The sequence below is a fragment of the Anoplolepis gracilipes genome, chromosome 4 (genome assembly GCF_047496725.1).
Source record: "Anoplolepis gracilipes chromosome 4, ASM4749672v1, whole genome shotgun sequence".
Lineage (NCBI taxonomy): Eukaryota > Metazoa > Arthropoda > Insecta > Hymenoptera > Formicidae > Anoplolepis > Anoplolepis gracilipes.
In genome coordinates, this window is record NC_132973.1 from 14,782,028 (window position 1) to 14,795,008 (window position 12,981).

The following is a 12,981-nucleotide window of genomic DNA, read 5'->3' on the forward strand; positions in this document are numbered from 1 at the left end:
ACAATGCAAAAAAATCTAATTTCTGGAAATATATTTATAACTTTGATTATTTATTAATTGTTATTACATATATATATATATATATATATATATATGTGAGTGTGTGTGTGTATGTATAAATATGAATATACATGTATAATGTACAATATTACTTTATATATACATTTAAATTATTGAGCTACAGCAAACTATAAAAAAATTGATAAATATACAAGGTATTTACAAGGATTGATTTACTTACGTGTTCTGATTTAAAGTCTCTTCACAATAACCATCAATCTCTTATTTAATTTCATAAGTTTTTTGTTTATTAAATTTTTAATTAAAGTCATTCGTATATCCAGCTGCGCATGAAGAAGCTCGCGAGACTGCACATTGCGATCATAACTTCACGAATCCCGAGAAGAATTGCATAACAAACACGAATTTTTTTTATTAGTGAAATTGACATGCACGTCAAGTGAAACGAAGTCCAGACACAATAAGTTTTTGGATAGTAAAATCAGATATATTTGCATTTATAATATGTCGCATATTTCTGACAAAAATATTCCTCCAGAGTAACTCTGATTGTTTGGAAAGACATTTCAGTAGGGAATATATTGCATAAAAGCAAACATCTGTCAGGTGTGTTGAGGGTGTGCTTGAACTGGCGTTTCGCAATCGTACACAAAAAAATTTTTATCGTTGGGCAGCAGCTGATTTATCATAAATAATATGGTTCTTTGAATTTTGCAAAGGTCTATCTTTACATGCCATTTATGTAGAGAATCGCTAGGATTAACTCGCAGATGAGAAAAATCAAGGATCATCGAAATCCGTCTCTGAAGGGTTTGATACGTGAATGCGATCAGATGCCTAATAGACAAAAGCGGCTAAACGGGATATAATTTATGTCGCGTTTGTATAATTCTTGTTTGTGAATATCTTGAACCTGATCTACACGATAGTGGACGCGCGATTACTCGCCATTGATCGTAGTTTTATACGATTCAAGAAAACTCGCAATCTGCATGCGCTTGCATGTTCGTGCAATCTCGTAAAGCCATGTAAAAAATAAATCATTGACATCGCGTATCTATAAACTTTGAAAGGGATGTTGCGTACAAGCAATTTATTTTTTTAGTTTGTTACTTTTTATGGATGTAGGAGATGTTTTCCGTAAACTATAAAAAAAAAATTAATGTTGTGGGAAATAAGTTTTCTTGTGATAATGATGTAAGAGTGAAAAAAAGAGATGCGATATTGGACTCTAATTTTTTATAGGAAAAATGAAAGAATATATAAAATAAATGATTTAATTATGTACATACATATGTATGGTATACTACTGATTTCTACTATATATAATAGAAATAATTAGTATATACTATACACATATACATATATAATGTCACTAATAAAAGCTGTTACAAACACAGAGCTGTTATGCTTTTATTCTCTCATTCTTATGAATAAAATTAATCTGAATTCGCGATTCACATATTTTTATATCTAAATATACAATACATTTATTTGCACATCATAATTATATATAATCATTAGGCTAATTCATAATAAACATTACCAAAAGAATGTAAAATATGTTGTCGAGCAAAAATCATGCTTGTACTTCGCATGCTTAATATTTAATCATTGGTCGATAGACGACCAAAAATGATCGACAAAGTTAAATATCTAATATATCAAATATCTAATGTATATGATTTTTCTATAATTGTATAAAAATAAGAGAGCATTTTGTAATTTCAATAATTTTAGAACGTTAGAGAAGATTCTACTATCGCGCGACTGAAATAATGAATATACGAGAAGCTACAACCGAAATTTTTTGTTAATCACTGCAATCAGAATGAAAAATGCTATCAATCTACTTGCACCTGCGTACATTAAAAAAATTAAAAAGCTAGGAGAAGCAAGATAGTCATTGAAAGCAATTTCTACAATTGATTTTGCACGCGATGTTTTTCTTTATGTGCAGTTGTGTATCGTGTATGGAAACTTTGACTTTGTAATTTGACTTTGAAAGTATTTACTTTTCAAGAAAATAAGAAATACTTTGACTTTATCGAGACACATTGTTAATAACAATAAGTTTATTGTTTTTATCGATGAATGAAGTTTTTCTTCATCTTAGCGGAATCGTTCATACAATATTTTTACCATGCAAATAATGTAATGCTTTGGAATATTGTTATTCCTCTCCTTTGCTTATATTTTTTGCAAATTTTATTTCTTATAGTTATTACATTTTTTAAAGAAGGAATTTATTTATTTCTAAATGCTGTACTAACATGTGCATTATTAATCAAATTATAAAATTATAATATTTTACTATAGATATCCTAAAAATAACAGTATTTTTCAAAATGTCATTAAGTATGTTATGCTCATAATATCTCATGTGGAAAATTCACGAAGCAAATTGAAATACGCCATTGAAGTTTTTAAGATCTACGATACACAATATCTTATTTTCAGAAATTAAGCGCTTTATAGAGATATGTTTTATTGAAATTTATTAAATCTATAAATATATCAGTAGTCGTTTGTAATATTTAATATTGACTAACTGCAGTCTCTAAATAATCCATGTAATCGGTACAAAATTCAAAACTGTTACGATACATTAAATAGTTTTATATAATTATATTGTACATTTAAAGCAAAGTGCTATTACTCACATCAGAGAATGTCGTCAAAGTCATCGTGATCATTTTTCCGGCAGTGAGCGTCGCAGGATATCGAGACATCACAATCGACATAATTAAGTCATTTGCTTTTTTAGAAGGCATCCGATACCATTCGATTGCATAGCAAGTGGTACCTACATTCTGGCAGCGCTCTTTTAGCAAATCGCCGATGTAGCAAAACATAAACACATTGAAAATGATGGACACGAGAGCGAAGAGATACATAAAAATCTGTACGAATGATTCGTTATTATTTAAGTCCTGAAATTTATAACCAAAAGTTTATTATAGAGAAAAAAAATTAACAATTGTAAAACATTAAAATTTATTCTAAATGTCGTCTATGATAGTTTTAAATTTCAGGGTGATTATGCAACGTACGGTTACTATGTAGTATCCAATTAAACATATGTTACATGAAGCGTTTAGAAATTCTATGAGACATATCTCGGTAAATAAGTTGCTTACGTCAAAAACCAATCTGAAGAAAATTGCAGAGCGGAATTGTCAAATATATGCTGCTTGTTAAATATAATTGTTGTTGCTTTAATTCAACTTATTACCTTAGCAAACGGAAATGCTGGGTTATCGCGATAGCTATTCGGTTCTCGATGGAACCGTCATTGTGTTTGCCACCATCTACGGTTTCCTCAAAAATTGTCGCTAACACGTCACACTGGCCGCACACATGCATGACGAAATTGGCTATCAAACTGCAAATTCTGCAGAAGGCGCTATAGGCAGTGTAACCCATCAAAAGTTGTAAGAAGTACACGATCTCATATGCAGGACTAGTCTGTGCGACGATACAATAATTGATTTGTGGATATAATATCAATATATGTAGAATGCATTCCATTTCTAGTAAATTATTTTTTAAATTTACTTATCATATAGAATCTTATTTTTTTTAGCGAAAATAATCGAAAAGGAGCATCATTTACCACAACTTTTCAATCTTTATTAGCGTTAAATTAAATTTCAAACTCTATTAAAGTTTACCTAAAATTAATTGCAGAATTTATATATAACTTTATAGTTTATTTGGCTACTTAAAGTTTATAATTCGCGAAAAATTTCTCTTTTTTTAAACACTTGTAATTTAAAATTATTTTGTAATTTAAAAATTACTAATCTCAACATTTTTGCCAAAAAAAAATTGTTTTTAAATTTAAAAAATTGTCATTAAAGAGAAAACGCGCGAAAAAAATAGAATATTCTTTAATAATTAAAATTTAAATTTAACATTATTAATGACTCACCTTGTTCTTGAGTTTTATCTTGGAATCAAACATGAGAAACTCGCAAGGCGACGGATGCAGTCTCACGGTAACATTATCCTCATTGGTCGCATTCGGCAACACCATAGGTAGCATACTATACAACACCCCGCCGCTAAACATGAAAGCCACGGAAACGATACCAAACGTACGACCCGTTTTGGCGTTCGCCAGCATGATATTTCGATCCTCGACGCATCGCCAGTCCTCGGCCACGTGATCGATGCAGGACTTGAGTCGGTCTTGATGCCACAGCAGCAAAATATATCTCACGAAGATCGTCAGCATATAAAGCAGTGAGCATATCGTACGGAGTATCAGAAAGACGCTCCACTTCTCTTTGACGATCTGCATGATCCATGGTACGATTGAGAAAATAAAGAGGAACGTGGCGGTCATCATTGATAGCTTGTGCAAAGCCATCTTAAATTTCGAAGTCTCATCATTGCTCAATGGCCATGCACCGATCGGCTTCAGCAAACAGATGGTTATCTGAACGGCGTAATAAAAGTCTGAAATATGTGATTCATTTTGTTTTGTTACATTGTCGGCAAGCACGTTGACTAGTTGCTTCCGCTCAATCATTTTCATGATGTCAAAGAGCTGTCGGCTCAATCTGTATTATCTGGATTGTCAAAATTTCTAGGAAGCGGATTTCTAAGAAGCATGCGCGCACGGACTGTTCGATGAACTCCTGCGATCTTTGCGAGTCAAAGTCGCAACTTCGATGACTAGTAATTTGCATTTTGTAATATACTTTACTTTAGAGTTTACAGAGGAAACAACGCAGTTGCGTGGATTAAATCAGAAAAAAGTAGGTACAGACGATTGCGTTTAATGCAATAATGCGGTATCGGGATTAAGACTCTTGTCCGAGGATAATCATTGCAAAGTTATTGACAATATGTAATTCTGATATTTTCTAATATTTTCATCGGAAAAAACTCTACAAAATGTGAAAGAAAAAAACTTTATATATATGTGAAAGTTCTTTTTTATACAACTCTCTGTGTTATACATTACTTTCACATGTTTAGATCTGATCTTCAACTACAATACTTGTATAAAATTATATCCAGCAAGAACTTTATTCAAACACATTTCTGAAAATATTCTTCAATCTTTTATGTTTCTTGATTATCTCATTGAAAATTGTAAGCAACTCTTGTATATTTATATAATATTACGTGAGGAAATTTCACGAAGTAAGTTAAGATATGCCATTGACGCTCTCAAAATCTAGAGAAGAACATAATCAAAATCAATATAATGTGAAAAGTTTGACAGTTCGTATGCGTACCATGATAACATAGTAACAGTTCAAACTGTTTTAATAATAAAATTTTGTGTACTCACCCCAGAAAAACTATTCATAGTTATCTTTATCATTTTTCCAGCGGTAAGTTCAATCGGATAATTTGACATAATAATCGGAAACATCAAATTACGTGCCTTATTCTCTGGTAAACGATACCATTCAATCATGTAACACTTAATGCCTACTTTTTGCCATCGATCTACGAGCCGTTCGCCGATGTAGCAAAATATGTATATGTTAAATGTAATTGATATAAAAGCGACGAAATACACAAAAATTTGTAGCATTGATTCCTGGTTATTCCAATCCTACACATATAATATTAAAAATATAATTAATAAATTAAAGACTTAAACTATATACATATAATAAATAAATATTTTTATTTTATTTGATAAGCTAAAGTAGTAATATTGCGAAATAAAACTGTAATGAAATTATACGTACCATGATAACATAGTAACCAAGTAAACATATATTACACGAAGCATTTATAAATTCCGCTAAACATATCTCGTTCAATACCTTATCTACGTCAGAAACAAATCTGAAATTCAATATAATATTCGTAGGAAATACTACCCGAAGGAAAACTGCAAATGAAAAATAAATATCAACCAAATTAAATTAGTTATGTAACTTACTTGAGTATTCGAAGATGATGTATTATAGCGGTACTGATCCTTTGGTCGACGGTACCTCGATTTCGATCACCACCGTCGATCATCTCTTCGAAAATATATGTCAGAATCTCGCATTGGCCACATATGTGAGTAACAAATTTGGCTGTTAAGCTACAAATGCCGCAAAATATAGTGTACGCAGTGAAGCACGATAAAGCTACCAATACATATGCGATTTCGTAAGTTGGACTGACCTGTATATGATAATTAAAAGAACACGAAATTGTTAAAAAATTATAATTTGCTAAGTATATATAATTATTTTTAAATTAAGAGTTTTTATTAATTATATACATAGCCAAATATATTTGAGTATCTATTGTTAAGAATATGTAATTAATTTATTATAAAACTTATAATTTTTTTGACTTTTTTTATAACAAAAAGCGGAAGAGAAAATCACGATAATTATAAGATTGAAAATATAATATATAAATGTAACATTTTTCGGTCTCAGAATAAAAGAACTTAATATCATACATTAAATTAACCTGGATGTCCAAAAAGTACAGCTCACAAGGATTAGGCAACGATCTAATCGTCACGTTGTCTTTCGTAACGATGGGTGGTAACACTAAAGGCATACAGGTGTAAGGTAGACCGCTGCCGAACATGAACGCCACGGAAATGATGCCAAAGACACGTCCCGATTTGGCGTTAGCTAACATGATCTCGCGATCCTCGGCTATTGTCACGTTACGCCAGTCTTCAGCAATGCGATCGATACACGATTTGATCTCTTTCTGATGGAACAGCAACAGCAGGTATCTCAGTAAAACGGTAAATGTAAATATCAGCGGACATGCGGTTCTGAGAATCTCGTAGAAGGTCCATTTCGTGGAAATTATACACACGATCCACGAGATGATCGCGAAGAATTGAAGAAACATGGCAATAGAGATTGATAACCTGTGAACGATAATTTCTATCTTGGTAGCTCCTTGTCGCAACGGCCATGCACCAATCGGCTTCAACAGGGAAACGCTTATCCGGATGGCATAATAAAAGTCCGAAGCGTAAAATTTATTATTTTGATTCAATATTTCGGCGGAGGCTGTGTTTACGAACGCGCTCTTTTGCTTCCGATCGACCATTTTCGTTCGATGTAACGTCACTGCCAACTCGATCTTTACTACCTTGCGAAATAGAAATTCAAGGCGAATTTCTTCTACGAAGCATGCGCGGCCCGTTCGATGAACTTCTCCGATCCCCGCAAGTAAAAGTCGTGACTTTGATGACCAGTAATTTGCATTTTTTTTATATTATCAGTTTATGGGGAAATAGTAGCTGCGGTTGAGGAATAAATCAAGAAGGGTTGAATAGTTTTCGCGATGATGTGGCATCGGTGGAAACTTTTGTTCAAGGATAATCGCAAAGTTACTAACATTATGTCATTCTGATATTTTCTGATATTTTTCTTGAAAAAACTTTACAATGCAAATAATAAAGACTAAAAGGCTCGCAAATCAAAACATACAATCAAAACTTTACAATACATATTGCGCATAAAAAGTTTTACATAACTCTGTGCTTCGTATTATTCTTATATGTCTCTCGATTTTTTACTACACATATTATCTAGCAAATTGCTCGCATATTTCTAAAAATATTAATAATGTTTGCGCAATGTTTTATATTTTGTTTCAAAAATGTTCTCTATCATTGTTGCACATTTATGTATTTTCCTGCGAAACAACTTGCCGAAGTAAATTAAAATAGGCCATCGACGTTTTCAAAATCTAAAGTATAATATACAGCAGAACATTAGTATTTATAACATTTACACAATTACAGATATTTTTTCAATAATAATAAATATTAGCAGACTTACATTAGAAAAACTGCTTATAGTAATTGTCATCATTTTTCCGGCAGTAAGTTCAATTGGATAATTTGACATAATCATCGGAAATATCAAATTACGTGCCTTATTTTGTGGTAAACGATACCAGTCTATCATATAACATTTAACACCTATTTTCTGGTATCGATCCACAAGTTGTTCGCCGATATAGCAAAATATGTATATGTTAAAAGTGATAGATATAAAGGCAAGGAAATATACGAAAATTTGTAGTATTGATTCTTCATTATTCCAATCCTACACGTAATAAGGAGTTTAAAATGAACAATTAATAAATTATATATAGATGTAATATATGTAATAATTAATATACATTATTTTTTGACAGATAATGTAAAATATCAAAATGTTGAACGTTATTACAAATTAATTGACGTACCACAATAACATAATATCCAAGTAAACATATATTACACGAAGCATTTATAAATTCAGCTAAACATATCTCGTTCAATATCTTGTCTACGTCAGAAATAAATCTGAAATTCAATATACCCCAGAACAGAAAGTCACAATGACAAAATGACAAAAAAAAATGAGTTTTTGTAGTCATATTCTCGCCATTTTGATGTCATTTGACGTTACTTTAATATTATCGTGACTTTCTGTTTTACTTGGGTAGTATTATACTTGCAGAAAACTGCGAATGGAAAAACGACAATTAATTAATCAACTCACCTTAGTATTCGGAGATGATATGTTACAGCAGTACTAATCCTTTGGTCGATAGTGCCTCGGTTTCGATCACCACTATCGATCACCTCTTCGAAAATATACATCAGGATTTCGCACTGGCCGCACGCGTGAGTAACGAATTTAGCTGTTAAACTACAAATGCCGCAAAATACGGTATACAAAACACAACACGATAAAGTTTCCAGTGCATATACAATTTCGTAAATTGGACTGACCTGTACGTAATAATTAAAAAAACACAAAATTGCTAAAAAATTATAATTTATATTTGTTGTAATTATTATTTAATGATAATTAAAATTAAGATTATAATTAAAATTATATATAATTCTTTTTAAATTAAGGATTTTTATTAATTATAGCATTAACATAATATATTTCTTGAGCACTTATAATATAGATTATGATCAACTTATTACGAAAAAGAATTTAAAATTTTTTCAGATAGATATCTTTCTTATAAAGTAAAATAAAAGATAAAAGAAAGAAGGAAAATCTAAATAATTAAAAAATTGAAAATAAAGTTCTTTCGAATGAATAAATTTAACGTCGTACATTGAATTGACCTGGACGTCCAAAAAGATCAGCTCAAAAGGATTTGGCATCGATCTAATCGTCACGTTGTCTTTCGTAACGATGGGTGGTAACACTAAAGGCATACAGGTGTAAGGTAGACCGCTGCCAAACATAAACGCCACGGATATAATACCAAAGAAGCGTCCCGATTTGGCGTTTGTTAACATGATTGTACGATCTTCGATCATTGTCGTGTTACACCAGTCTTCAACAATATGATCGATGCACGATCTGATTTCAGCTCGATGAAATAGCAATAGTAAGTATCTCAGAAAAACAGTAGTTGAAAATATTAGCGGACATGCAGTCCTGAGAATCTCATAAATGCTCCATTTCGCGGTAACTATACATGTGATCCATGGGACGATCATAAATAGTTGAAAAAACATAGCGATGACAATCGACAAGCTATATATAATAATTTCCATTGTAGTAGCTGGCTGTTTCAAGGGCCAGGCACCGATCGGCTTTAACAGCCAAAAGCTGACTTGTGCAGCATAGTGAAAATCCAAAAGCCTTTTTTCATCCTGCACAGAATTAAACTCTTCCATAAATGTAGCGATCGTTGAGTGTAATCTTAATGACAATTCAGCGACGACTGACAGTCAAGTTGAGAGAGCCAGAACTCTCAGTAAGCATGCGCGAGATGCACTAGGCTGTTTTCAGAGAAAATGATTAAAATGATCCCTTGCTTTTGTAACTTGCATTATAGAACGTTTCAGTGAGATTGAGAGAAAAGTACAATTGTGGTCAGAGCGAGGGGAGAATAATGATGATCCAAGAAACTTTAAAACGGAGGGAAGCATTCTACGATCTCAAAGTTATTCTGGCGACTCTATCGTAGAATTATAGTTTAATCGTAAAAATTATAGTTTCTTTCTTGCTGTGGAAAAACTGTGGTTAAAAATGTTTATATCATGATGTTATTTTAGCTAACATTTATATAGTAATATATTTTATTATTTGTTCGATTCATTGATGTCACTTGAAGTTAAATGATAAATGCGAACAAGATGATAAGTGTTATATTTGTGACAGAGTGAAAATAAAAAATTGATATGTCTTGAGCGAGATAGTCGATATTGCAGCGAATGATGTTTAGGACAATCACATTTTACGCCGCAACCATTCGAATGAAATTAAAATACGCCGCTGATGTTTTGCATACCTGTGAACATTCGCGAAAAAGTCGAGTAGTATGTATAAATAAATTTATAAGTAATTAATAAGTAACGACAGAAGTTACTTACGTCGCAAAAACCTTGAAGAGAAATATCAAATATTTTACCAGCTGTCAATGTTGACGGGCGATTTGATCTGATCATCACCATGACTAAACCGTTCACATTCTTTGCTGGGAACGCATACCAGTCGATAAAATACGACGCCTCTCCAATTTTTACGCTCTTGTTTATGGTATAAAATTAAATATAAATATCGAGAGTATTTAACTAATATTAGGTCACGTTTTATAATATTTATTAAATTAATAATTTGTCAGATCTACCTCTTCTTTAAGACGATCACCGATAGATGATAAAGTAAAAACGTTTACCAAAATCGAAATCACTAAAATAAAATATATAATTGTACCTAATATTTGATTGTCCTCCCATTCCTGAAATAAATCTATTCGTAAAAGCAGTATATGTGTATATGTATATATGCGTGTGTATATATAAGTTAATTTAATATTAGACTTTACAAGAGTAAAAATCAATCGATATATGTAATACAAAAAATATTTAAAAATACCTTGAGAACGCCATATTCAAGGAAACATATAATAATAGTGCATCCAACCATTTCGGATAAAAAGACAAAATTGAATGATTTTTCAATCATCTCAGTAAATCTGTAATAGATAGAAATAACTTTTTATGGTATAATAATTATTACAAATTATAATTATGTATATATATTATAATAAAAATAAATAATTGTAAATAAATATATTGTAAGAAACATTATTTACTTTAGATAATACATTAAATAAAAATCGATATTTATTTTTCTTGCTTTCTTATATATGTATATGAGTGTGTGTGTATATATGTTGTATATATGTGTCAATTATAATATTATATATTTATAATAACAGTAATTGTCGTGATTAACATTTTACTTTCTATATATCAATAAAATATATTTTTTCTATTCTTTCTATTTTAATAAAATATATTAATATTCGTTTAATATTGTTAATAACACATTCGGTAAAACGTTTGTTTATTCTTTGCTGACCTGAGAGCTCGCATATGATGCACGATTATGTAACCAAATCGTTTGTGAAGATCATCAGTTTCGCTAATCAAAAAAGTTTCCATGTGTCTGCGGCTGATCTCGAATAAACAGCAGGCATGCATCACGCAGGTAGCGATCAAGCTGTAAACGCCACAATTTGTTGATAAGATGAGGGTGCTGAAAATGATCTGTGTGACGAAGAGGAGCTCGTAGAACGGCGAGTTCTTCACCACGAAGAAGACGTAATCACTAAGATATGGCAGAGGTAACTGTGTCGTATTATCCTCATTGACAATTGTATCCGCCACCAATGGCATAATTATGTGGTAAGGCAACGCACCACCGTACAATAATCCCAAGTACATAATCGTGAACTGTCTTCCAAGTTTGGCATGTTTCACCATCACCGATCGATCCTCCTCACTCTCCACATCCCTGTACTGAATCTTCATTTGTTGTAGACAACACTTGATGTCATCTCTATTGATGATCATCGTCCAAAACTTGATGATACCCAAAAGACTGAACACCTGGGCGGCTATTACCTTCATGTATCTCGTCAAGTCCTCCGCATCGAAGAAGGTATATATGATATGCGGAATGAGTAAAAAGCACATCAAACTGAATATGAAGCTCGTCTGGAAAACGTACTTTATCTTATCAAACGTAGAATCGGTCTTGTAAAGAGGCCAGACACCAACGGGGGTTAACAAAATTTTGGCGACTTTCACCACGTATTCCATGTCGGATCTATAGTTAATGTTTCGGAACATCGTGCGGCGGGCATCAGTAAACGACATATTCGCGATTTTTATAATTGCTTGATTGCGTTTTGATTTTCAACTGTAACGAATCAAAAGAATCGCATGAGAGTTGGCCGCAGAGACGCTTGCGTGCGGAAAGTTCGCCTCTCCGTAGAAACTTTACGCAGGGGTGCTACATTCTGAGAATCGTTGCAACTTTCAATGGGAAGGAAAATGTAGATAATTTTAATGTTTACGCAGGCGCTGTAAGATAAAAGATGGGAGATTTGGTTTGTCGCGCAGTCAAGAGTAAAAGTGTGCGGTGTTCAAAACGTAATATGTATATTTCTACCAGTCAGAAAAACTAAGAAGAGTGAACTCTAATATAAAATATTTCTTGTGCGTGTGTATGTAATAATATGTTTAAAGATATATTATCACATATTATTTGATAAAATTAGCATACACTAGCGTGCACACATTAAAACTAAATGATATTTTCCACAGTTATATCTATAAATGACGTTCTGACAGAATTTCAAACAAGTAATTCAGGTATTAATATTTTGGACAATTGTGATTTCTCTACAGTTTAACATTTTGTATAGCATGAAATCATTTGCATCGATAAATCATTTTATTGAGATATTTTTATAGTAAGCAAATTGCTCCTAGCAATTTCATTGCGATCATGACGATAGAACACATAGTTTTTTATTATTCGCGTTTTATGTACATTTTATAAACCCTTAAATAGGATTCAAAGAAAGGTAGGAATTTTGAAAGAAGAAAGATAATAATGTTGCAATAAAAGTTTGTAACAAAGAATACGCATTACGCAATTGCTAAGTTAGACGTAACTAATATATGTAATTCAAATAAAT

The 12,981-nt window shown here is 31.8% G+C and overlaps 2 protein-coding genes across 2 annotated transcripts; both read right to left on the bottom strand.

Annotated features, from left to right (window-relative positions):
• Window positions 1-2,400: 2,400 nt before the first annotated feature.
• On the bottom strand, window positions 2,401-7,083 carry LOC140664544 (uncharacterized). Its single transcript, XM_072889718.1, has 11 exons — window positions 6,466-7,083; window positions 5,936-6,168; window positions 5,739-5,838; window positions 5,330-5,599; window positions 5,161-5,212; window positions 4,650-4,704; window positions 3,981-4,589; window positions 3,257-3,496; window positions 3,075-3,174; window positions 2,685-2,954; window positions 2,401-2,454 (listed from the first exon to the last, which is right to left on the bottom strand). The coding sequence occupies exons 1-11, from the start codon at window positions 7,066-7,068 to the stop codon at window positions 2,401-2,403; spliced, it is 2,586 nt and encodes an 861-aa protein (XP_072745819.1). The 5' UTR covers window positions 7,069-7,083.
• Window positions 7,084-7,440: 357 nt separating this feature from the next.
• Window positions 7,441-12,263, bottom strand: LOC140664545 (uncharacterized). Its single transcript, XM_072889719.1, has 10 exons — window positions 11,355-12,263; window positions 10,866-10,965; window positions 10,618-10,728; window positions 10,361-10,516; window positions 10,229-10,278; window positions 9,101-9,686; window positions 8,517-8,749; window positions 8,218-8,317; window positions 7,806-8,075; window positions 7,441-7,713 (listed from the first exon to the last, which is right to left on the bottom strand). Exons 1-10 carry the CDS (start codon window positions 12,152-12,154, stop codon window positions 7,648-7,650), a joined length of 2,472 nt encoding a protein of 823 aa, XP_072745820.1. The 5' UTR covers window positions 12,155-12,263; the 3' UTR covers window positions 7,441-7,647.
• Window positions 12,264-12,981: the final 718 nt, after the last annotated feature.